Source organism: Phyllostomus hastatus, unplaced genomic scaffold, assembly GCF_019186645.2.
Source record: "Phyllostomus hastatus isolate PE091 unplaced genomic scaffold, TTU_PhHast_1.1 phas_scaffold_1224, whole genome shotgun sequence".
NCBI lineage: Eukaryota > Metazoa > Chordata > Mammalia > Chiroptera > Phyllostomidae > Phyllostomus > Phyllostomus hastatus.
In genome coordinates, this window is record NW_025334008.1 from 1187465 (window position 1) to 1212632 (window position 25168).

The window sequence follows — 25168 nt, forward strand, 5'->3', positions numbered from 1 at the left end:
CCAGAGAGCACTGACGTCTTATTTGGTCACGATCTGGGGCACATCTGGGGCTCAGGGCTGGGCTTCAGTCAGCCCCAGGAAGTCCTTGGGCACACGGCTTAATTGATGGAACAAACAAAGATGGGAAATATGACCCAGCGAAGGTCTTCTTGACTTTTACTGGTCACCCCTGTTTCATTTTCTGGTGGCCCCTCAAGGCCTGGCCTTTAAAGGGATGGAGTGTCCCAGTCCCCATCCACACCCACGTTCTTCGTAATCTCATGCTTTCCCACTGATTGCAAAGCTGAGGACTCTGAAGTTTTCTCTCCACACTCTTCTAGCTACATTGCTTCATCAACATCTTGAATGGAAGTAGGGCTCTCTGCCTCTCGGCTTCCTCAACCTGTTCCTCCTCTGGTCAGCTCCCTCTCACTAAATGGCACCTGTGAACAGGCAAGAACCTTGGCATCATCCCTCACCCCCCCGCCCTTTCTCTCATCTCTACGTAAGTCCTTTGAGCTCTAGCTTGAAAATACATTGTGAAAATGACCATGTCCCCTGCTGCAGCCACCCTGCCTGTGGCCCGAGCCATGAGGCCTCTTGCCTGGATTATTGCCCCTGTCTGCTTTCTGCCTTCCTGCTTCCTCTTGTTGTCTATAATCTTATTTTCAACACAGCAGCCAGAGGGGGCCCTGAAAAAGTTTGAAATGTTGCCAGTTATTTTTCAACAGGCAACACTTACATATGGTTCAAATTCCAAGTAGTTTAAAATAGTACACTGTGTCTCCTTTCCACTGCCCACCCCCACCCCCGCCACTACCCTCCCCGCCCCCAGTCTGCTGCCTTCTCTCCTCGGTGGTGACTGTGGATTCCAGCTCCTTCTGTATATTCGTACAGATGTTGTGTGTGACTCTGTGCATTCTGTGACTGCTTTGTTTAAAAAAATGAAACTGCCACTCCCTTGCCAAAAGCCCCAGCTAAATGAGACTAAAATCCAAATTCCATCCCAAGGCTACAGGGACCCTGCTTGAGGCACTCGGCCCCTCCCAATTTCACTGCTGTCTTCCATCCTCCCTCCTCTCCAGCCTCATAGGCCTCCCTTGTTTTTCTTCCCTTCTCAGGCTTTGTGCCCTGGCTGTTCCCTCATCTTAGCACACTGTTCCAGTCGATGTGGAATTGCAGGCTCCTTATAGGCCACTTTCCTCAGTTCTCACATCACCACCCCACCACTCTGGGCATTGGCTCTAGTCACCCCTTTATTACTAACTGCGATGCTAGGTGTTCCCCAAGGGACCATGGGTTCTGTGAGGGACCTGGTCCGTCATCACATACTCACTGCCCAGCACTTAACTGGAAATGGCGCTATTAAGAATGATAGAAAGGAGAAAAGCAAATGTTTAAGTTGTCACTGTGCCAAGTAGCAATCCCAATACTTTACTGACTCATTTGACTCTCAATAACTGCTTTGGGGTTAGTTATTGGCCACATTTAAGACACATGGAATTTAAGCCCTGCCTGGTATGGCTCAGTGGGTTGAGCGTTGAGCGCAAGCCTGTGAACCAACAAGTTTCTGGTTCGATTCCCCGTCAGAGCACACGACTGGGATGTGGGCCAGGTCCACAGTCGGTCAGGGAAGGGGGCTGCGAGAGGCAACCACAAATTGATGTTCCTTTTCCTCTTTTTCTCCTTTCCTGCTCTTAAAAAAGAAACAGAAACAGGGAATTTAAGCACGAAATTTTACACAACTACTAGTAAGTGACTATGCAGTCACTTAATTGAGTGAAATGAGGGAATCAATGAATGGTCCTGAAAGGCGGGAGCAAGAAGCTGCGGGAGGCAGAGAAGGCGGTGGGCGGAGTCTAGGGAGCTGGGCCAATTGGTACGCAGCTGTTACAGGCGTCCCCAGAGGCCACTGGCCCGGCCCCGCCCGCGCGGGGGCCGCTGGAAGTTGTGGTCCCCTGCCGACCTAGCCACGTCGCAGCCTCCAAACCCTAAGTTCTCGTCTGGTGCGCGGTACGACCCGTATCCCCAAGCCTCTAGGTAGATTCCCTCAACCCCCAGGTCCATTATTCCTTCCTCCTTCTTTCCCTGAGAGCTCTGGTAGTCCCCCGGTTCCGCGTGTCCAGGACTCTGAGTAAAATCTGCTGGATCCCGCCCCCCATCCTGCAGTCAACTTGGTATCGTCTTCTACTTCATCTTTCCCACCTCTTCGCCCTTTGATATGGCTTTCTTCGCCAGGGTCCCCCGAAGTCGTTTCTCGTACGTCCTCTCAGTTGATCCCGCCCTGGCTCAAGCGACCCGAAGTAACTTCCAATTGCCGAACTCCCCGCCCCACACACCCTCTCCGCTCCCCGAGCTCCCCAGCCATATTTGGTACGCCCCGGCCACGCCCCCTCGCGGACGCTCTTGGTTGGCGCCGCGCTCCCCTGCTCGCCGCAGTGGTTCGGCTTGGCGACCCCTCTCCGGCAGCGCGTCCCCCGCGCTTGGTACAGCCCAACCCATCTCCCCCCAGAGCCGCCGGCCCGCGCCCCTCAGTTAGTGGAGCCCGCAGCCCCTCGTGCGGCTAGTGTTACCCCTCCCCAGTCTGCTCGGCCCGTTCCAGCCATGGTCCGTCCACGCCGCGCCCCGCACCGCTCCGGCGCTGGGGGCCCCCTTGGGGGTCGTGGCCGCCCCCCGCGGCCTTTCACGGTGCGCGCCGTCCGCTCGCGCTCCTGGCCGGCCAGCCCTCGGGGCCCAGAGCCTCCGCGGATCCGGGCCCGCTCGGCCCCTCCCATGGTGAGCCCCCCGCCATTTTTCCAGAGCCTTCCACGGCCCCGCCCCCGTGCTCTCGTCTTTGTCCGCCGCCCCCTCCTCTGGGGTTCTCCCGGGTGGCCACGAAGGGTGGTCCGGACTGGGGCTGGGTTCCCCCGTGGAACCCCTCGGTGGTACGCGCTGGGCTCTCCCCTTTGTTAGGCGCTGGGGCCGGGGTGGCGGGGGTGGGGTACGGGGGTGGCGAGGGCTCAAATTACTGCTGACTCGGCGGCCGGATTTAAACGCGGGGTGGGGGGCTGGCTGGCTGGCCGACTACGAACGTTGGCCGGCGTGCGCGCTCGTTTTTCCAATTGGAAAGTTTGTGTCTGTGCGGGCAGGAGATCTGGAAATGAAGGAGGGGTCGGGGGCACAGTGGCGAAAGGGACCGCGTCGTGCCCTCGCGCGCCCAGGTGTTGCACCCGGGGGCGTTCTGCACGGCGCCTGTAGCGTGTGCGCCCAGGATTTGCTGGCGCGCCCAGGTGTGGGATGCCCTCACACATAGTAACAAGCCCAGACCTTAAACATAAACATCTAACTTTGCCAGTACATGAAGCTACACACTCTTTTCCCGGCCTTAAAACATGTACATACTTTTCAAAACCTTAATAAAGCGTATTTGGAGCGGTGAAGGTGAGCGTCCCGACCATTCCTGCACCGCCGGACTGTGCACACGCTTGCCCAGCTGTGCGTTCTACCCTAGGCTGGCGCTCAAGCTCGCTTCTCGACTGCTCTGCCCCACGTTGTCCGTGGCGCGGAGCCTTGAGCAGGCTTCCTGCGATCTTACACACCCAGACTCGGAACATCGCCCCAAAGTTTCCCTTTTCCTCCATTGCCCTCCCCTCTTCCATCAGCATTCGCATCAACTAAAGCACTTCCTGGACCCTGAAACATCCCTCCTCGATAAGGCTTTTGCCCTTCCGAGTACTAGATGGGCTTTCTCATGCAGTAAACAATGAATCAGGTGGCAGGGGAGGCACCACTCAATTGTGCAAACCCTTGCCCAGAGGGGACATTTCCTGTCGGGTTGCACTTGACCCACGCATCCTGCTGTTGCAGGTGTCCCCCCCCACCCCGCGTCTTTGGCACCCGTCACTGGTCTTCACAGTCCAGACCAAAACCCCTTTCGAGTCCTGCGAGGTCAGCCCGCCCTCCAGGATAAGCAGACTTTGACACGTGTCCCTAGAGCTTACTCGGACTGACTGGGTCCTCAGGGGCGTTCACCTGGGCCCTCCAGCTGGGCGCTTTCCTGCGGTCCCAGAGTTCCGTGCCCCGGCTGTGGTGCCTGCGCTTGTTCTCCCGCTGGGCCTCCACGCACCCTGCATTCAGGCTTTCTCCCTCATCTCCCGCAGTTTCTCAGGTCCCAGGACGAATTGCCCAGATGGAGAGCGTTCTTGCTCGGGGTTTTTTGCTCTTTAAAGTCTGCCTCCAAAATAAAACTTTTCCTGCCTGTCAGTATACTGGGGCAGGGGGCATCTGTGTGCTTCACAGGAAATGTGGAAGTGCGATATAGTGATAAGATGAAAGGAACAGCCACGGACACTTTTTTCCCCTGCCTGGAGGCACTTACGAGTGAGATTTTCCTGGGGTTCCTGCTGCCAGGCTGTTCTGAAGCCTTCACGTGTCTGCTGGAGATGTTTTTGGCTTAATAAAAAGATGGCTGGGAGAGCCTGCTCTGAGAATGTGTAGCTTTCCTTGGCTGTACCGCTGGAACATTCTGGTGTTCTGCACACGCTCTTGAGACGCTGTGTTCGAGGCCCCTCCAGGTGTTTGTCACACTGCCTCCTCTGCACGGGTCCCCACCTCCCTGGGTGCTTCTGTACTCTGTGTGCTTCTGGTCTCTGCCTCTCGAGGGTCAGGCTGACATGGCCTGGAGCCGGGGTGTGCGAGGGGGGAGGCTGGCAGAAGCTGGAGGGAGAGTCTGGACTTTCTCTTGACAGTTGTGAGGAGCGAGGAAGGGCTTCGAGTATGAGGGGACGGGGCAAGCCAGTGTGCCAGGTAGACAGACCTACATGGCCCAGGCTGGCTTTTGCGTTGTGGGGGCTTCCAGGACACCTCTGGACCCCAAGGGCTGGCTTCTGAGCTGAGTTTCAGTAGACAGATGGAGAGTTTGATCAGGCCCTGAGGGTGAGGGGGCGGTGCCTCCCGAGGGGGGGGGTGGATTCCAGGCCCAGAGCTCAGCTGCAGCAAAGGGTGGAGGGGGACGTGGGCTGGTGGCTTTCACAGAGCTTGTATGGGCCAATGTTGAGGGGACAAGCGGGCTCTGGGGGCGGGGAGATGGGGTCAGCCCCCCATCAAGGCAGAGTCTTGACTCTGCCTTGGACGTTTCTGAGTGGGAAGTTTGGGTCTGAACATTGGGACGTCCCCTCTGGGGTATGTGGGAGACAGCCTGCCCATGTAGTTGCCCCAGCCTCAGTTTCCCCACTGCTCTCCTGCAGCAAGGTGCTCGGGTCTTCGGGGCCCTGGGCCCCATCGGGCCATCCTCGCCTGGGCTGGCCCTCGGGGGCCTGGTGGTGGGCGAGCACCGGCTCAGCAACAAACTGCTGGCGTGGAGCGGTGTCCTGGAGTGGCAGGAGGTGAGCAGCCTGTGTCAGGTGTGGGGCTGGGGGTGCCCCGTGGGTCCCACCTGCCCCTGCAGGTGGGGGCAGGCCTGGGCACCTGGGCCGTGTCACGAGACACTCGCTCCTGCCACAGAAGCGCCGACCCTACTCTGACTCCAGCGCGAAGCTGAAGCGCACGCTGCCCTGCCAGGCCTACGTGAACCAGGGCGAGAACCTGTGAGTGCTGGGGGCGGGTGGGTGGGTGGCTGGGGGGCCGGGGCCTCCCTGACCCTCTCTTCCCACAGGGAGACGGACCAGTGGCCACAGAAGCTGATCATGCAGCTGATCCCACAGCAGCTGCTGGTGAGGCCCGCCCTGTACCCCTAGCTTACCCGCCTCATGCCCCCTGCCCCCAGTGGTGACCCAGCTGTCCCCTTGCTACCCCCAGACCACCCTGGGCCCCCTGTTCCGCAACTCCCAGCTGGCGCAGTTCCACTTCACCAACAGAGACTGCGACTCCCTCAAGGGGCTCTGCCGTGTCATGGGCAATGGCTTCGTGAGTGGGCCGGGGGGCACGGGCACGGGGTGGCGGAGGGCGGGGCCCCTGGGCACACTGGTGGCAGTGCAGCAGGGGGCAGCTCTGCCGGGACAGGCCAGGGCTGGCCCCAGTGAGCTGCCCTGGGGGCTGGGGGCACCCTCTCCTGTGGAGAGCCAGCCTGCCTGTAAGTAGGTCTCAGAGGACCCCCTTGGTGGGGCAGAGTGAAGGAATCTACCTGCCGCAGGGACATGAGTGACGGGGGGGGGAACCAGACCGAAGTAGCCTCCTGAGGTCCAGCAGGTGGTAGGGACCTGGTGAAGGGGCATGGCTGGGGACCGAGGGAGCGACTGGTCTCTGCTGGGCTCAGCTGTCTCAGCTGCCGAGTGGGGCTGGCAGGGGGGCCACTCCAGGGGCTGCTGTGGGAGGTCCATGTCACGTGGTCTGCGTGCACAGTGTGTGCTCTGCAAACACCGAGTGTCAGTCTGGGATTCAGACAAAGGAAGTCTTGAAATTCTACCTGGTCCCTACAGCCCCTGCCTCTGGGCCTGGGTCTTGGCAGCGCCCTCCCCCAGGGGTCTGGTTGTGGGAGGAGGCAGGTGCTAGAGAAGGGTGGGTATGATGTGGGAGCAAGTCCTCTGCCCAGGAAGTCCAGTGGACTCGGCTCTGGGGTCCCCTCCAGTCCCTCTTCCTCTTCGGAACAGGCCACCACCTTTAGGGGTGCTGTGGGTGCCAGGACTCCTGAGGTCCAGGGGCCTCTCCCCTCTCGGTGCCTGGGCAGGAGAGGGCTGGGCAGGCAGGCCCTTGTTGGCAGCCACCAGGCAGCTCCCCAGGGCGGGGCTCACATCGGAGGGGGTGTGACCGGGAGACAGCCCTGGGGTCCTCACGCCCACATGTGGATATCAGGCCCCAGCCCTGACCTCAGATTTCACAGGTGGGGGTGCTGAGGGGCACCTTAGCTCTCTCAGTGCTTTGACTGTGTACCTTGTTTTGGGGCCACGGGGTCAGCTTTGAGGACTTCTGTCCTGTGGCGACGGGGGCAGGCTCGCGTGACGAGGGAAGGGCGCTCGGCCCCTTGGCAGTGTGCGCAGGTCCCCGACTCTTGGCCTCCCCCAGGCGGGCTGCATGCTCTTCCCCCACATCTCCCCCTGCGAGGTGCGAGTGCTCATGCTGCTGTACTCGTCCAAGAAGAAGATCTTCATGGGCCTCATCCCCTACGACCAGAGCGGCTTCGTCAACGCCATCCGGCAGGTCATCACCACCCGCAAGCAGGTGCGCCCCGGACCCAGGCGCCGGTGTGCCAGCGAGGCCTTGCAGGGTGGGGGGGACTGCGGGTAGCTTCCAGGAGGAAGGACACGTGTGTGGACCCAGGCAGCGGGTGGGCAGGAGGCACGCTGGTCACAGGAGGGTGGTGCGAGGCACACCCTGTGGGCTCTGTGCCCCAGGCTGAGGGGTCAGAACTCATTCTGGGGCACTTGGGAGCCATGGGTGCCTGTGAGCAGGCGAGGGGCAGGGGCAGCTGTGAGGAGCTCTGGGGCAGAGAAGCTCCTGGCGGAGTGGAGGCTGGGAAGCCAGGAAGAATGCTGGGGCTGTCTGTGGATCTGTGGGGACAGGCAGTGGGCAGGCTTGGGACCGATGGCCTGAGGTAGGGAGGGAGGCTTGGGTGGGGCCGAGGCACCAGCTCACCCACCCGGCCTCCTGCAGGCGGTGGGGCCTGGCGGTGTCTCTGGCCCGGTCCAGATCGTCAACAACAAGTTCCTGGCGTGGAGTGGGGTCATGGAGTGGCAGGAGGTGAGCCCTGGCAGGGCCCGGTCGCTTCAGGAGCCCTGAACCCCTGCTGACTCGGCTCCACCCTCTCCTGATGCCTCCCCTCTCCCTCCCCCCAAAAGCCCAGGCCGGAGCCCAACAGTCGGGCCAAGAGATGGCTGCCATCGCACGTCTATGTGAACCAGGGGGAGATCCTGTGAGTGTCCTGCTGGGGGTGGGGGAGGAGTCTCAGTGAGAGTTGGCCCCAACTCTCGTCCCTTTGCGCCCGCAGGAGGACCGAGCAGTGGCCGAGGAAGCTGTACATGCAGCTCATTCCACAGCAGCTGCTGGTGAGTGGAGGGCAGTGAGGGGCTCCATAGCTGGGGCCCTGGGGTGGCGAGAGAGTGTCCCTAGGAGAGACCTCTGGATAGCCCGCTGCAGGAGAGCCCACTGGGTGGGGGGATAGCATGTGACAGGCTGTGTGGCTGGCGGCTGGCAGGCCTGGCTTTGAAGGGGTCATAGGATCCGCCCGAGGCGAAGCTGGCATTCAGCCCCAGAGCCAGTACCGTGTGGGTAGGGACGAGGGTCAGGGCACTTTGGCGGTGGACCATCCAGGCTCACGCCCACTGGGCATCCCTGCAGACCACCCTGGTGCCACTGTTCCGGAACTCCCGCCTGGTGCAGTTCCACTTCACCAAGGACCTGGAGACGCTGAAGAGCCTGTGTCGGATCATGGACAACGGCTTTGTGAGTGGGGCGGGGTGGGGCAGAGGGAGAGGCACTGGGGGATAGAAACAGTCAGACCCCCCCAGGCGTTTAAGCAAAAGTGGGGTGAACCCAGGGATGCCCTTGTTCCTGGAACAGGCTGGGGAGTGCTGGCAGCCCACGGTGGTGTCGTTTGCTGTGCACCCACACACCCACTGGCTCCTGGGCCACACGGCTTCCCTGGGGTCCTGTGCCATCCTGGCCCCACTTTACAGATAGGGAAACTGAGACTCAAAGGCAGTGCCAACAAGTATAGGCAGGGGCTTAGGCCCCGGAAGGCTGGCGCTGGCCTGTCCAAGCCCTGCCTGAGCTCCCAGGCCCTTCCCTGCCACATTTCTCCTGCTGTCCCAGAGGACAGGACACACTCGTCACTAGGTTTTCCTGGGGAAAACCCGGGGCTCCTGAAGGCCCCTCGCCTGCAGGGAGGTGTGTCAGCCTCCAGCTCTCAGGGTGCTGGGCGGGCGGTGGCCTTCCCGGGGCTGGGGTGCAGACTGTCCGATGGCTCTTTGCAGACGGTGGCTGTCGCTGTCCACTTCCCCAGTGTGTTACGGAGGATTAACACTTGTCTCACCTACTATTTCTTTTAAATCCACTGAAGGGAGCTCAGCTGTGCCATTGTGTATTTGAGGGGCTGATTGTCTATTTCTATTGTCAAGTGTTCAAAACCACAGGGCTGCCCAAGGGCCGGTTGAACCCAGGGTCGGCCCTTCCATCCACACCAGACCCCCGACTGTGGGCTCCGGTGTGGCAAGGGGTGTGTGCCCCAGGCTCTTCTAAAGCCTTTGAAGCCCTCCCCAAAGTGGTGCACACAGGGCTGGCTCTGGGGACCTGCAGGCTCTCAGCGTCTGATGGCTGACCTGTGATGGGGACAGTGGCCCAGCCCTGCAGAGAGGGAGGGGCCAGTAGGCCTTGTCCCTGCCTGTTGTGCTCGCCCTGCCTGCGGGGTGGCAGTAGCACTCTGGGCTCCGCCTTGGGTGGAGAGCCACTGTGCCGGTGTCTCCCGCTGAGGCCTCTGTGAGGCTCAGCCGGGGCCAATCCTGCAGCCTGAGCTCCAGGCTCCGTTTCAGGGGCGTCCTGTGTGCTCGCCCCTCTGGCATTGGTGGCATTCCTGACAGCAGGTGGCTCAGTGTCCTGAGCTCTTCTGCACAGCACCTGCTGGGCCACGGACAGTCGTCTTGGGGCTTCTGTCTCGGTGTGCCTGCGTGGGAGTAGTAATGGGGCCGTGAGGACGCGCCTGGTTTGCACAGGCGGTGGCGCTGGCTCTGAGGGACGCCGGCCTGTGTGGTTTGTGGCGCAGCGGGCGGAGCCTCCATGCCCAGGGCTGCCCATGACGCCAGGCCTGCGCCCACCAGGCCGGCTGCGTGCACTTTTCCTACAAGGCCTCGTGCGAGATCCGAGTACTCATGCTGCTGTACTCCTCGGAGAAGAAGATCTTCATCGGCCTCATCCCCCATGACCAGAGCAACTTCGTCAACGGTATCCGGCGCGTCATCGCCAACCAGCAGCAGGTCCTGCAGCGGAACCTGGAGCAGGAGCAGCAGCAGCGAGGGGTAAGGCGGGAGCGGCACCCCCAGAGCCCTGCTTGCCTCGGCCTTCCCTTCGCTCTTCCCCTTTCCGCTGCTGACTCTTCCCCCTGGTTTCTCCCCCCCCCACCCCCCGCAGATGGGGGGGTAGTGGCCACCCCAGCCCGGGTCCCTCCAGGGGTCACAGACGAGGCCCCCGCCGAGACTGGTGAGTAGCAGCCAGGCAGAGTGTAGGCTGGACTTGAATGTGTGGGGGGTTAGGGAAGTAGCGTGACCTGGCATTGTCAAGACCAGAGTGAGTGAGAGGCGTGGCAGTCCCCAGCCTCCCGGGGGTCTCCAGGTTGGGCAGGGAGAGGCCCTTTCCTCATCCCCCGATCCCTGCAGGCTCACTGCAGGTCTGAGCAGCCAAGTAGGGGGGTCCAGGGGCTACTGGGAGCCCCAGTTCAGGCCCACTCCATCCCCTTGCTCCAGGTCAGATGCTTCTGAGCAGGGGCCCCTGGAGGTCACAACTGCCCGGTGAGATGGAGGACAGCATCCTGAGATGTCTCTGAGGACAGTTCCTACCCATGTACGTTTCCCCAATAAAGTCTTTTAAAAGCCCACGGGGCCACCCTCTTGCATCGCCTGTGGCCAGAGCCTAGTTCTCGCCCTTTGCCTGAGAGAACCTCAGTCCCCAGCAGGGCCAGTGCCAGGAGCCCTGGGCCTGGCAGGTCTGTGCTCCTGGCCCTCTGGGGAGCAGCCTGCCTGTGGCTGGGTGGCCCACCCTTCGTCCCAGCAAAATGCCTGCCAAGCTTAAAGAAAAACAGCATTTATTGGGGGGCAGGGGTGGGTGGTGGCTCAGCCCTCAGAGAACTGGCAGTAGAGCCGCTCCAGCTGTGGCTCCACGTGCAGCCGGAACGGGATCTCCAGGATCTCAGAGAAGCCTTCTGCCAGCGTCGGGGCCTCAAACTGCTTCCTGGGGGCAGAGGGCAGTGAGGGGAGCTGAGGCCCAGCGGAGCCCCGGGCACCCCAGCAGAGCCTGTCCTGGCACTGCCTACCTGTAGCCGAACATGACCACGTCAGACACGGGGGCGTGAGAGGAATCCGTCATCTCCCGGAACTGCAGGGTCAGAGGTCAGAGGTCAGCTTGGGGGTGCTGGACTTGTAGAGGGTGGGGGTCACGGGTGCTCACCCGGTTATTGTGGCGTGCCTGCTCCAGGGTGGCACTGAAGAGGAAGCAGCGGCAGGGAACGCCGGCATCTCGGGCACACTGGATGTATCTGTGGGGGCAGGGCTGGTAAGGGGCCTGGATCTGCCCCATAGGTGCCTCCAAGGGCCCCTGGGTACCTGGCTCTGCTCTGGACGTCTGGGTTGGTGTTGTCAATCACCACCCGCTTCCGTTGCTTGAGAGCCGCCTCACAGGTGCTCACACAGCGCTGCCACGAGCCCAGCGTGTCCTGGGGCATGTAGGGAGGAGGTCACGAGTGGGCAGGGGGGCCCAGGGGCGTTACCCTTAAAGAGTAGAGGTGCAAAGGGAACAGATCCCACCAGGAGATGATGAGCAGTGATGGGACTGGACCTACCCTGTTCACGTGCACGTATCCAGCAGATACAAGGTGCTTCTGGAGGAACGTGGACTTCCCAGCTGGGAGAGGGGGACAGTGTCAGTGGGTGCCCCAAGAGGGCTGGAGTTCCTAGGGGTCGGGGGTTGAGGTGTCTCACCCCCAGGGAATCCCACGGCGACAACCACCTCAGGGTCAGGGCTCAAGAGGGAACTGGACTCAGGCAGCCACAGTGGTCCTGAGGATGACATTGTCCTCTGGGGGGACAGATGTGAGGAGTGAATCCTTTCCTGATTCCACTGCCGGGGCACTACCCCTCTACTCCTGTGGGGCTTACCGGGTCAAAGGCTGGGAGCTCGAAGCTGGCCACCGGCCACTTCAGGAAGAACTCCTCCGGAGTGGCAAAGGGCAGGCCCAGGTTGAGGGCAAACTGGGGGTGAGGGCAGAGGTCAGGCAGGGGGCAGGCTGGGCTGGGCTCCAGAGCAGGTGTGGGTGGGGCTTACCAGGCGGTCCGCACAGGAGAAGTCTTTCTTTTTCCTCCCGGGAGCCCAGTTGGCGGGGCGGCCAGCAGCATCTGGGATGCACACAGGACACCCCTGCAGCCTCAGGAACCCGAGTCCCCCGCCCGGCCATCAGCCCCAAGGAGCCACATACTCCCCCCCCCCGCCCTTACCTCCCACGAAGATGCTGTCCCCAATGGAAATGGGCACATTCTCGTTGGCCTGGGGAGGGACGGGAGATGAGGCTATAAGGAGCAGACTCCCACACCTGCCCCTCTAGAGCAGTAACGGGCCCCACTAAGCAGTGGGTCTGAATTTGAACCACTCCTGCCCCACATCCCGTCAGGCAGCCCGGCTTCTCGCCTGCAGCCGTGTCCCACAGACCGACGCGCCATCTGTTCCTCTCTCAGCCACCAGAGGGCGCCGGCCCTCACTTCTGCTGACAACCTTCCCCCAGGTGGCCTCACACTATCTTCTGCCTGTTTGCTCTGACCTGGCCTCTAGTCCCCTTTGGCCACAAAGTCCTCCTCACTGACGGTCCCTAAACACACTTTGCACCTGCTGTGACTCTGGTCTGGAAGGTTCTTCAGGAGCCTAGACATCCACCTGGCTTTCTCCCTCACCACCTTTAGCTTTTGACTCCGGTGGCACCTAAGACAGACCTCCACTCCGGCTGGTCCGGCCTCATGGCTACCTGCTGTTTTACAGTCTGTGCCCTCCTCGGTGCGTGGGCTCTGGGCCACGCTGTGGGACCTCGGAGGAACAATGAGCCAGCGACTGATCTCTACCACCCTGGTTTTCAGTTGAAGTTCACTGGCCTCACACACCAACACAAGGCCATGAGCACTGAGGGGCAAGAAGGTGAGGACAACGGGAGGAGGGACGAGGGAGTCCGGGGAGCAGCGAGGAGGCTGTGTGCCTGCAGTAGGGGGAGAACAGCCAGTGGGCTGTGGCTCACCTGTTCTTGCAGGTAGTCCCACATGCCGGCCACCGGCTTCCGGTACAAGCCTGCATGCGTGGCAACCAGCACCTGTGGGTCAGATACCACTCCTTGAGCCCCTAAAGCCCTTTGAGGACACACAGGACCCAAGGACATTTCACCATCCCTAACCAATCAGAGGAGAGGTCCCAGGGCCACTTACAATGGGTTTCTGTCCCAATAACCACACGTAGGACCCACTCCCTCTCTGGGTCTCTGTCTCCCTCTCTTTGTTCTGTTCTCTCTGGAACTCCACCCCTCCAGGACTCTGTCCCCTCCCTCCCTCAGGGTCTCTAGAACTCGGCCACCACCCCCCGCCCTGATCCCCCTACTCTCCAGGGTCCCTGTCCCTCTTTCTGGGTCTCTGTCCCCCGTCACCCCTCTTCAGCTTCTCTGGCAGCTGGTACCTGAAAGGGGACTCCCAGCTTTTTCACCACAGCCTCCACCTTGGCCTTGAACTCCTCTGCTGACAGCTTGCCACGCCCAATGCCCATCTGGTTTGTGAAGATCACCAGCTGGGGAGCAGACAGGTGTCACCCAGCACCCGCTTCCCCGTGCCCCGGCCCTCCCCACAGCCTGGGCCCACGGACGCACACACCTTGTAGCCCTCCGCCTCCAGCTCCCGGAGCTTACGTGGGATCTCTTGGTACAAGATCCTGCAGGGGGGCAGGAAGGGGTCAAGGTGACCAGGGGCCTGGCAGGAGCCACACTCACCCCCTTCTCTGGCCTCTCATCACCTCCAGTCACTGGGGCCGGTGGGAAAGACCTTCCCAGAGCGTGTGGTGATGAGGGTCCCATCCAGATCAAAGCCGGCCACCTGGCATCACCAAGAAAAGAAGAGCATGATACCTCTGATCCCCTCACTCAGACTGGTACATGTCAGCCCTGTGACCACAGTTCCCTACAGATGGGGAAAGTGAGTCAGGGAGCCCACACGTCTCGTTAGGCCAGGCACGGCGAAGACGCATCCCCAATGCCTGAGTGCAGAGCCTGAAATCTTCCCTTTCCTGTCTCCTCTTTCCCCCACACCTCTCAGTATTCCAATCTTTACAATAAGGTTCACACCTTACCCACCCTGACCTCCACCTGGAAGGGCCAGTAATGGTGCAAATAAGGCAGGAGCCAGGTTTTGTCTGGGAGCTAACTGCACATCGGGCTGTGCCATCTGGCTTTCTTGGATCCCCCACTTTACCGGTGAGAGAACGGGTCAGAGAGAGTGTGTGACAGCATTTGAACTCGAGTCCCTCGGGGCCTAAGGAACACCATCATAACAGCTGCTGGAATGAGCCCAACTGTTGCTATGGTTACAGGGTAGTTAGGGGTCAGGCAGGAGCTGACATACATGGCTTCATTCTCCCAATGCTCACAGCAATCCCCAAATTTATCATCAAGTCCATTCCTCAGAAAAGTGGAGGGTAATGGAGGTTAAGTGACCTACCCAGAGGCACACAGCAAACGGGGTTGCGTTCCCAGTCTGTGGTGGCCCCTTCAGTCCCCAACTTGGCCCTCACCTTGCCCTGGGGCTTCACCCCAGGTGCGGTGAACACTAGCAGCTTCTGAAGACCCTCCCAGCCAGGAGATGACTTCCGCATCCGCTTCTTCTGTTGTTCAACATCATCCTCGTTTGGGCCCACCGGAGGAGTACCGGGCGGGGTGCCTGGCTGGGATTCTGGCGAGGGGTTCTCTTGCCAGCGCAGGGTCAGCGGGTAGAGACCGTTGACCAAATACAGCGTGTCTCCCACTGCCAGAGAACCCTCAGACCCAGGCTTCATTTCCTGGGTCCCGGCAGTTGAGGGGTTAACTCCCAGCTGCAGAGAAATGGAGAAGAGCTGAGACCAGCTCCACCCCCCAACCACCACCCAACCTCCAATCAATCAACTCAGATAGGACTTGCCTTTCCCCACCTGCCAACCAGACCCCTAAGCCCTGCCTCTTCACTGTGTACCACCAATCAGGGCTTCGGGAAAGTTACAGGTGTTCGGTCTTCTGCCGTTTAAATGTGATGGATACTGCATCGAAGCAGGCAACACTTCGAGGTGTCTTTACTGGCCAACACCTGTTTCCCTCCCAGCCGGATGTTCCCATGAACCTGATGGATTGGGATTCCTCCCCGACCCCACCTCCAGGCCTTCCTGAGGAACTGGTACCTGTTTCACAGCCACCGTCCGAGTCTCAGGGTCCGCGACCAGCTCCACTGAGGGTTGAGAGGGTGGAGTCAGGACATGCATCCCGGGTGATAGCTTCCCTCATTCCCGGAGAACATGGCCAGCGTCAGGTCACAAGATGGCGCTACAGCACCCATTCAGGAGGAGGAGGCAGTTCATGTCTAAAAAGGATTGGCTCACTCCTTGACAAGCAGCAGCCTGGCAAAGGCCTTAGCATTGCCTGTGACACTGCTGTTCGCCTAGGGACAGGGTGGGAATTTTTCTGTATAGAATTGGCGAGGAGTGTGGCCAGATGCAGGTCAGGGGCTTGGCCCGTTACCACTCATCCCTGCTTCACAACACTCATCGCTGTTTCGTACATTTCTCCCTAGGATCAGCTCTCTCCTTGACAAGGGTCGTAGCCTGACCCAACTGTTTACGGTGGCCTGTGAGCCTCCTTCTCTGCCCAATGACGACTGTCTCGGGATAGGCTCGGTAACTTCCGCACCGCCAGGGGTCTGCTTGTTCCGGGTCAGACACAGCCTTTCTCTTCTTGTGCACCCCAGAGGGCACCTGACAACTTTAGGATCGGCTGTACCACACAATTTCGCCTGGCGGCCAAGCATGTCCTTTGATTAATTGACTATCTTTCCCAACGAGCGTTCTCGCTAAGGAAGCAGGCCACACCCCTCCGATTCAGGCCCCGCCCCTGCCTACCTTGGTTTCTGGAGCACTTCCGGTCGGTAACCCGGGTCAGGGGACCGCGGCCCAGGACCAGGGCTTGACCGTCCGTGGGCAGGAAGATGGGGGGTGCTCCCCCAGGGGGACTCTCCAGCCACAGGCCGCCCCTAGTTTCCATCTTGGCCAACCTGTGAGCCTAAGGGCAAGTAGGTAGATAGGTTTGAATGACAGGTCGCCTTCAGTGTCTAAAGGAAGTCCCGCCTCCTCCCGTCCCCTCACCAGGAATTCCCTCCATCCGCTACAGGCTTGGGTAATCCCACCCACTCGTCAGCCTAGGGCTTGGCCTTTTCCCCGGTCAGGACTTCCGGCTCGGTCTTCGGGGAGCCGGGACCCCTACGTCCCAGGGCAAAGGCCGAGGGCCTCGCGCTTCCGCCTCGGCCCAACGCTCACCCGTGGTCTAGCTCACTCCCCAGTTCTGACCAAGGAGGTCCTGTCAAAGGCTCTCAGCCCCCGGCTCCACTCGCGGCTTTCACTTTTTCGGCGGACGGAAATGACTCTTCCTCCGCGAGGAGGCGGGGCCCCATAGCTCCTCCCACGACCGAGGCCCCGCCCCTCCCACACCTCGGGCCTTTGTGGTCCCACCGCAGCTCTGACCTTCATCTCTCTTGCTGCAGTATGAGGCTTAGGCCAGTGGGGGCAAGGGTCCTCTGCTGCAGATTCTCTCACAAGTCTAAATTTTCATTCCCTTTGCTGGGGAGATACTTAGTTACAGCGGGAAGTTTTCTTTCCAATTGAATGATCATTGGCAGTGGAAGAAACACCTGCCCCTGGCAGCATACCTACCCTTCCATGCTGCAATTTTCTCATCTATAAAGTGGGGGTAATCGTTTCCACTTTGTGAAGTTACTAGGAAGATTAAAGCAGTTACCATATGTAAATAATACATGAAAGTGGGTGGTAGCTTTCCCCGTTTAAGTCTCACCTGTTGATAGCGTGCCTGCGGGGGTTATCCGATGAGAGACGGAGAGTCCCCGCTTATCTGACCCAGCCCTCCCTTCGGACCAGGCGCCACTCGCGCTCTAACCTCCAACTGTCTTATGACAAAAAACTCCGACCATAGTTGGCGGTTCCAGGTTTTGCTGGGGACAATGTAGACTCAGGAGACCAATTCTCATTTCAACACTCGCCCACCACCTGCCCGAAAGACTAGGGCTCTATGGTCAAAAGGATTCCCAAAACATGAATGTCCACCTTCTTATCTGTAAAAGGGCAACAATAATTCCCACTCAGCTTTACAGTGAGAACCAACGAGATGCTGCTCATTCGGCTTCAGAAAGTTTGAACGAACATCCACAACACAGCTCGTACTCATTTGACAGAGGTAAAATCTTTAATCTCACAGCGCCCCTCCCAACTCACGATCCCCACCCTCCACTCTCCCCCCAACATCAGGGCCGGAGAGTGATGGTCCCTGCCCCCCACCTTGGGTGGACGAGGGCCCTTTAAGGCACCTGTGGGGGAGGAGAGAGGGGTGGGAGATGGTAATGTCTTGTATACAAGGACGGGCTTCGATTGGCAGGCTGTTATGGGATGGAACCAGTGAGTGTGTAGACACAGGGGCAGGATCGGGCCATCCCTGAGGAGGGGGCCAAAGAGAACAGTTGTCACGATTTAGTAAAATCGACATCAGCCCCAGTAGTGTACGGAACGTAAATCTAAGGCCACAGGCCAATCCTGGGCACAGGAGGGGGGCTTGGCCACACCCCCGGAAGGCTGGATCCAATCAGGTAGGAGAATTCAGGCAGGGCGATGGTGACTCTTAAGAGATTGGTCAAGACCTTCAGGGTTCGAACCAATCAAAGGAAGCCACCCATTTACCAGTGGAGAGCCGCAACCAACCCTGGGGCTTGGTTGTGCTCTTCCAGGGATGGAGCCAATGCCATGGGAGCAAAGCCCTTGTCACTAGGCAGAAAACGATGCGAGTCGCCGCAGTTAGTGCTTAAAACTAGCCACGCCGTTTGGAGAGAGCCAGTCCCTTAATAGAAAGAGTCTGTCGCTAGGCAGAAAAGAGGCTACAGACCCTATCGGGAAACTGGATAGGTCCCCCTCCTTGACAGAGAAGGGGCGGGGTCCGGGGGTGGGGTGGGGGGAAACCCTGGAGGCCGGTCCCAGATCTGACTCCGATTGGCGGTCCCTGGGGGCGGGGCAGGGGTGTAGTGTAGACCGGGGCGGATGCCGGGCGGGCCTGGCTGGGAGACTCTCTCCCTGCACCTCAGTATTTCCTTTTCAGCTTCTGGAAGTCGCTGGTGTTGAGTCGCGGTCGTGGCAGGTCCCCGAAGACCTGGGTGTCCTCAGCCTCCCGCAGCACCAGAGCGCGCATGCTAGCCGCGATGCGGTCCAGGTCCGGGGAAGAGGGCTGCAGGGGCAGCGACGCAGACCGCGTCACTGCCCGCAGTGGAGCCCACAGTAACCCCTTACCCTGCATCCCCACCCCCTCCCCAGCGATCAGCCACAGCACCCTGGGCTCCAGGGCCCCTCCCAGCACTTTTACCCATGGCCAGAAGGCCCTTCACCCTGTCTTGCTCAGTATGGAACCTTCCTACCCAGCTCAAACACCACCTCCTCCAAGAAGCCTTCCTGCCCTTCTCCTCCCCATCTTGGCCTGGACCACCGCGTTCCAGCTCCTCCTCACACTGTGAAAGGTATTTCTGTGCTGGCCGGCAGGCTGTGTGCACCAAGGGGGTCTCACATCTAAGGACTCGGGTCTGAATTCAATCACATACCAACAAAACCTCTGCCACCCACTAGCTATCCCCAGGGCTTTCACCTCTGTCAAAGACTTTGGTCTCCCTGTCTGAAAATTGGGGCAGTAGTGGGGTCTGAGAAAATCAACACAGAGGCTGCTCTGACACAGTGGACTAGCACGTCGCTAGTGCTGTTTAGAAAAGATCCCTCTCCACTTCGGCCTCCAGCACCTAGTGCTACCTCTCTTATAGTCCCTCTGTCACTTTGAGGGAACTGGGCCTGGTCCCCAGCAGGATGGAAGGCCACCAACAGAAGCTGGACCTGAACCCGGTCAGAGACCAGCCCAGGGCTCAGATCTCAGGACTCGAAAGCTGCTCACTAACTGCGTTTCCGCCAGCGGCCAACAGACAGCAGCAGCTGCCGGATCCCGCCAGTGCGCAAATGAGGGTGTGGAGGCCCCGGGGGGCGGACCAGGGGACCCGAGGCCTCCTTCCTCGGGGCCCATAGCTCCTTTCCCCGCTCTGCCCCCTACAGGCTGAGGTACTGGGGAAATCCTATGTGTTCTCAGTGCCTCAGTTTCCCCTCTACTTCACCCAGGCCAGCCCAGGAACAGCACATGCAGGACCATACGGGAGGAACAGAGGACAAGGTGGGGGCAGACAGAATCCGGGTGGGGCCTGGAACACTTGGGGTACGGCGGTGGAAGGAGATTGGACCCCTCTGAGCCTCAGTTTTCCCATCTAAAGGGGATACCAAAGTCCTTGTGCCTTGCCAGCAGTATGCATTCTATAAACAGAGCTGTTCCTGGAAATGAAAAGGTTTTCTCTCCAAGACACTGGGACACTTTGTAAGGCTGCAACAGTTAACACTGCATGGCTCCCACCCAAGAACCTGCCTGGTTCTTTGAGGTAGGAGGAGTGAGGTAGGATTAATCCTATGCAACGTGGCATCCACATCTGAGGGCTTCCTGGAGGAGGTGGCTTTGGGCCATTCCCACCACCCTGCTCACCCCTCCCATTTGCCACTCACCGGCCCATTCTCCTCATCTGATGACCGTGCTTCTGTCCTCTTCTCCTTGAAGGGCCAGATGGGCACAGACACAGGCAGGGACTTGGCGTACTGCTGGGTGGGCAGGGCTGAGGCCGGGGGCACTGAGAATGCCGTAGGGCCAGTGGGGGTCTCCTCGCTCAGGCTGCCATCTGGGAAAGAGTGGACTTCAGCCTCTGTCCCTATACCTACATCCCAGCCACCCCTCATCCCAAGCCCGGGATAGCCTGGGACACTCACCGTCCGTGCTCTCAGGGTCTGACTCGCAGAACGGAGGCAGGTTCTGGAGCGTGGCGTCCTCATCCATCACAAAGAGCCCTGTGTGTGACGTCAGAGGCCCAGACTGGTCAGGCCACTCCCACCTGCCGTGCGCTCTGGCCTCCAGCTACTGCCTCCCTGCTCCCTGCATTGGCCAGGCCCTTGGACTCTCAGGGTTTCCGGAAGCATTATTCCCTCTGCCTCAAACACCCTTTCCCTGGTTATCTGCTTGGTCATCAGCAGAAACAAATCTAGTCTCTGTCTGTTACACCCCCAGGTCAAGCAACTGGCTTGGCAGGAAATCTGTAAGGGCTGTCTGGGATGAGCTGACTCAAAATACAGGTAGAAGGAAACAGGAGATTATTGCTCCAGCTGGTGTGGCTCAGCTGGTTGTGCACAGTCCCACCAAGGAAGAGATCACAGGTTTGATTCCCCACCAGGGCGCACAGCCAGGGTTGCAAGTTCCCCAGGACGGGGCACATAAAAGAGGAAACCAATGGGTATTTCTCGCTCACATTATTGTTTCTCTCCCTCCCTCCTGTCCCCTCTCTCTAAAAATAAAATATTTTAAAAGAGAAATATGAGATTACGATCCATTTGACAAACAGGAACCCGAAGGCACAAAGAGGTTAAGCCACATGCCTGAAGTCCCATAGTTAACATTTGGCGTAATGGGGATTTGAACCCAGGCCATTGGCTCCAGCATTTATACCCTTAACCCTATGCAGGGTTCCCCAGCAACAGGGAGGAAGCCAGCTGCTGGTAGTAACAACAACAAACAGGGAATTCGTATTCACTGAGCCCCCTGCAAATCCCACTCATTCTCAAAAGCCCTAACATTAGCCCACTCTCTGGGAGGCATCCAACCTCTGGATTCCCCTGAGAAACTGCCCGTCGCTCCCTGCCCTGGCCTTCCTGGCTGTTGCTTGCATCCCCACTAGCCTTTTAACTGCTATCTTCATTCTCACAGGCATTAGGCCCCCAGATTTGGAAATAAAGCCCATTCTGTTCATCGTCCCAGCTCAGCAGGCCCCCTCCCAAGCCCACAGCCCCCACAGGTGCTGCCTCACAGCAGGCCTCCAGTTCTTTGGCTAAACGGGGAGTCCCCTGGGTTGGCTCTTGGTCTACGCCCAGCACCGTCCAGCATGCGCTGGACCCAGGACATCGTGTAAGGAGACTGAGGCTCAGACAGGGAAAAGACTCGCTCGTGGTCACACGGTGAGTCACAGGCAGGCCGGCCTGGCGCCCAGGCTCTTTGGGACTCTAGCCTTCATGAAACCTGAGAGACAAGCAAGTGCCGGGCCTCTAGGAGAGCCGACCTCGGAGGCAACCGGCCCGACAGAGCGCTGCCCCTGCCCTCTCACCTCCGTTATCACTGACGCCCAGCCGCTCCCCAGAGGTCTCCGTGTCTGTCGGCTCATCTTCGTCCTCCTTGTCCTCCTCCCTGGGCAGGGTGGGCTGGGGCGGGCTCCCTACAGGGCTCGGTGGCTGGGGTGCTGGTGGGGGCCCAGGGGGCCGGAAAGTGGTGGCAGCCCTGTGGGCCAGGGCGATGTCCTGGAGGCAGTGGCGGGCGGCCTCGGCCAGAGCCCCACGGCCGTGGGCTGCATAGGCGCAAGGGCCCGGGCGGGGCGGCGGGGGTGGCGCGGCGGTCAGCAGCACTAGCTCCGTGCCCGTCCGGGTCCGGAAGCGCTCGGCGGCCCCCACCACAGCCTCCCACAGCTCCTCGGGGCGCCCCGAATCCATCCGTACCCTGTGGGGTAAAGCAGGACAAAGTGGGGTGAGGCTGGGCGGATGGTGCTGTCCTCACCCAGGCCCCTGTATCCATCTGTTCCTGGACACCACTCCCATCCCTCCCACCCACCTGCCCCAGCTCTCAGCCTTGTCCCCCAAACCTGCCATTCCCCAAGAACTCCTCCCCATTCAGACTTCAACCCCTCACCTCCATCCCTCCTGCCCTGCCCTTTCCCCAGAGCCCCCATCTCTCCTCTTGGCCCTGTCCTTGGGAGCCACTAGCCACAGGTGAGGAAGGAACACTTGAGATGTGGCGGGTCCAAAGTGGGAGGTGCTGTGCATGGTGTGAAAACCCCACGGTGTTCTGAAGACTTAGCACACAAATACTGGGATGCAAAGTATCTCATGAGCAATCTGACGGTGACTACACACCGAAATGATGATGTTTTAGATGTATCAGCTAAATAAAATATATAGTGAAGATAAACTTCCTCTGTTTTTTTACTTTTTTTCAGCGTGGCCTCTGGGGAATTTGACGTTAGAGGCATGGCTTGTATTACATCTCTATTGGACAGGGATGCTCTGCTCTCACCACGGCCTCTGCCGGGCTCCCAGCCAGGCAGCACGCAGCCCTGCAGCGGTTCTTCCACATCTGGAGCCCAGCCTGCCCCCCCAGCACCCCAGGACAAGGTTACAGCCACTTCCAGACATCTGGGGCCTGAGGTCTTTGGTCAAAATGCTTCCCCCCACTTCCTCCATTTACTTACTCTTTCCCTCACCTCTAAATCAGGTCACCCACCCCACCTGGCCCCGTAGGATCCCCCAACATCTGTGTGACCCCCACTCCAGGACATCTCTCTCTGAGTAGTCTGGATCAACGCCCATCTCCCCAGCCAGTGTGGGAGCCCCTGAGGGGGCCATGTCAGGTTCCCCTCTGGGCCACCAGCAGCCTTGCCCAGCACATGGCAGACCTGAGAACAGGGCTGATCAGAAAATGGTGTGCAGGCCCTGGCTGGTGTGGCTCAGTTGGTTGGAGCGTCATCCCATAAATCCAGGGGTTGCAGGTTCGATCCCCAGAGCACATATGGAGGCAACCAATCAATGTTTCTCTCTCCCTCTTCCTTCCTCTCTCCAAAAGCAATGAAAAAAATGTCCTCACATGAGGTTGGAAAAAAAAAACCCTAATAAAATAAAAAGAAACACAACAGTGTGCAAGTTGCCGTCTGCCTGGACTCTGCCTGCAAAGCTTTTTTCAAGGACATGCCTCAAAAGTGAGGCAACCAGAGCTCCTGGAACACAAAGCCCCACCCAGTAAGAGCACAACCCACACCCTTCCTGACGGACCCCGTGAAACGTTTATCGGGCACCTGCCCCATGCCAGGCAGGGACCCAAGTGTCATCCACATTCTCATGCTGCCCTCTCACCAGTTGTGTGAGGGAGCAGCCGTTGTCACCCCCCCTTTACACTCGCAACAGATACCCAGGGAAGTCAGTACCGCACCAGAGTCAGACTGCTGGAGAGGAGAGCTGGGCCCCTGATCTGGCCGGCTGCAGCCAGGGCCTGTTCTGAATATGGGAAAGCCACCCCACCCACTTTGTGAGGAAACATTTATCATCTCCTAGCCCAGGTGGGGAAAGTGAGGCTCAAAGAGCTTAAAGCACTGGCTGGAGGCACACAGCTAGAAAGGGCAGATGGAGGGGCGCCACTGCTGTCTGCCCAACTCCAGAACCTAACAGGCTGGGAGGTGCTCAGGGGCTCTTTGCCAATCCTTGAGTCATCCCCATATGACGGAGGAGGAAACTAAAACCCAGGGCAGGGAAATGACTGCTCTAAAGTCACACAGCTTAGCAGTGCTAGGACTGTGGCTCTTACTGCCTTGGGACACCAGGATTAAACCCCTCTCTGTCCAGATCTTAGCATAACCACAGGGCTGCAAAGAAAGAAATGGGGGTGAGTGAGGGTGTCCCCCTCCCCCGCCTCAGAGAGCATGCACAAAGAGGAGAAGGGTGCAGCAGACTTCTCTGGGGAGTGTGCAGTCGGTTACCCAAAAGGAAAGAAACCAAGACTCGGGGAGTCTCCCACCCCTACAGCTTCTGGAGGAAGTCCTGCCTCTTCAAAGAGCTGAGGGATGGAGGACTTCTCCCCTCCCCTCAAATGGGGCAGTTTAAGATTAGAGAGAGAGGAAAAGAAAATGACAACTGTCCCCCATGGGACAAGCATGGGGAGCTAAGGCGACTGGCCTCTTAGGAGAAGGTCAGGCGGTGAAGAGAAGAAACTGACTCCAGGAAGAGGTGAGGAAAGAGAAAAAGTTCCCAAAGGAATGAAGGATGCTAATGAAAGCTCCCCTTTTAACCACCTGTCAAGCTGGAAATGCCACCCCAAACTCCGCTAGAAAGTGAGAGGAAATCGAGGATGCACCCCGTGTCCGGGAAAAGGGTGAAAGTCTGGGGTCTCTCTCCACCGCTCACTGACGGCCGAAGCACACCCGGGGACCAGCGAAGACCCACTGCTCCAGAGGGAAAACAGGAAATCCCGCCCAGGTGGGGAGCAGAGCCGGAAGTCCCGCCTTTAGTCGGGTGAGGGGCGTCCAAGAACCCCCGGCGCCTGCCCCGAGCAACCCCTGACCCCGGGGATGTAGTCCACAGTCAAAGTAAAAATCCTAATGGGTCTGAAGACCGGAAGATAAGGCCGTCTAGGCTTTCCATTAGCTCAGAGATGACGGGTCACGTCAGCGACCCCTTTCCAGCGCTCAGCGTAGGGTCGCTGGACAATCTCTGCCTCTCGACCTACTCAGCCTACATCATTCCCGAGAGCTGTTCATCCTCCCAGCGCCCCTGTCCTGGGGACCGCCAAAGCCTCCCCACACCGTGGTACACAACGCCGCCTCCACTCACGTGCCCGTAGCCAGCATGGCCGGCCCGGCGCCGTCGCCGCCCTCAAAAGACATGGCGACCCCGTGCGTCACTTCCGCGCATTTAGCCCGCCCCCGAGCTGCATAGACCACCTCCCCAATACTGGGTGCCCGAGACCAAGATGGCGGCAGGGGCTTCCGCGGAAGCTAGATACCCATACGAAAGAAAGGAAAAGTTTCAGCGTGTTCGGAAACGAGCCTCGACCATTTCCATTTGACCCCAAGAAATATGTTGGCTTGCACATACACATTCATGACCACAGTCAACTAAGGCAACCGATCTGATGTCCCTCACTTATAATCAAACATTTCCACGTAAGTGGAGGAAAGCAGTGCCCTTTAATGACATGGCCACCAGCCTGACATCGTTTGCCTGTAATGTATATGGGCTCTCCAGCCTAGCCCCGTGCAGCACCAAGTCTGGCAAAGATCCAGCAAGGTAGCCTTTCTAGCTTCAGTCTGCCCAGCTTCAACGTGGCGGCTCAGACGGCTTTCTCTCCACGGCGACTCAAGAATTCATGGGGGACCGTTTCGTTCCCGGAGATACTGACGGCTTCATCCTGTTAACCCGAACCCATCGGCGCCTGTTGTGATGTACAGTTTCTCTCACCTTCTTTCCTTTTCTCGGTTTCTGTTTTCCAGGACCTCGCTGTTGCGCCCCCGAGAGGGATGGGACTGCCCCGCGTTAACATGATCTCAGCTGACCGTCTTTATCCGTGCCCGCAAGCAAGATGGCACCTCTTCGGCTTCGATGC

At 59.3% G+C, this 25168-nt stretch overlaps 3 protein-coding genes across 7 annotated transcripts; 1 reads left to right on the forward strand and 2 right to left on the reverse strand.

The window, feature by feature from the left end:
• Positions 1–2371: 2371 nt before the first annotated feature.
• PTOV1 (PTOV1 extended AT-hook containing adaptor protein) lies at positions 2372–10492 on the forward strand. Its single transcript, XM_045856352.1, has 13 exons — positions 2372–2754; positions 5205–5342; positions 5461–5543; positions 5612–5669; positions 5755–5862; positions 6958–7113; positions 7546–7632; positions 7731–7804; positions 7880–7937; positions 8230–8334; positions 9705–9902; positions 10015–10083; positions 10347–10492. Exons 1-12 carry the CDS (start codon positions 2584–2586, stop codon positions 10024–10026), a joined length of 1248 nt encoding a protein of 415 aa, XP_045712308.1. The 5' UTR covers positions 2372–2583; the 3' UTR covers positions 10027–10083; positions 10347–10492.
• Positions 10493–10667: 175 nt separating this feature from the next.
• Positions 10668–16328, reverse strand: LOC123830190 (polynucleotide kinase 3'-phosphatase). The gene is made up of 17 exons (XM_045856175.1): positions 16171–16328; positions 15757–15916; positions 15043–15089; positions 14407–14703; positions 13633–13712; positions 13494–13551; positions 13303–13410; positions 12875–12946; positions 12090–12138; positions 11920–11990; positions 11754–11846; positions 11577–11673; positions 11438–11499; positions 11202–11311; positions 11047–11134; positions 10913–10974; positions 10668–10830 (listed from the first exon to the last, which is right to left on the reverse strand). Exons 2-17 carry the CDS (start codon positions 15896–15898, stop codon positions 10713–10715), a joined length of 1554 nt encoding a protein of 517 aa, XP_045712131.1. The 5' UTR covers positions 15899–15916; positions 16171–16328; the 3' UTR covers positions 10668–10712.
• A 760-nt stretch (positions 16329–17088) lies between these two features.
• On the reverse strand, positions 17089–25168 carry AKT1S1 (AKT1 substrate 1). 5 transcript variants are annotated; one of them, XM_045856179.1, is made up of 5 exons: positions 25024–25168; positions 21135–21520; positions 19753–19830; positions 19495–19664; positions 17089–18136 (listed from the first exon to the last, which is right to left on the reverse strand). In XM_045856179.1, exons 2-5 carry the CDS (start codon positions 21511–21513, stop codon positions 17993–17995), a joined length of 771 nt encoding a protein of 256 aa, XP_045712135.1. In that variant the 5' UTR covers positions 21514–21520; positions 25024–25168; the 3' UTR covers positions 17089–17992. The 5 variants fall into 5 exon arrangements, with proteins under 5 accessions (XP_045712135.1, XP_045712133.1, XP_045712137.1 ...); XM_045856177.1 differs by lacking the exon at positions 25024–25168 and adding an exon at positions 24397–24449; XM_045856181.1 differs by lacking the exon at positions 25024–25168 and adding an exon at positions 24293–24392.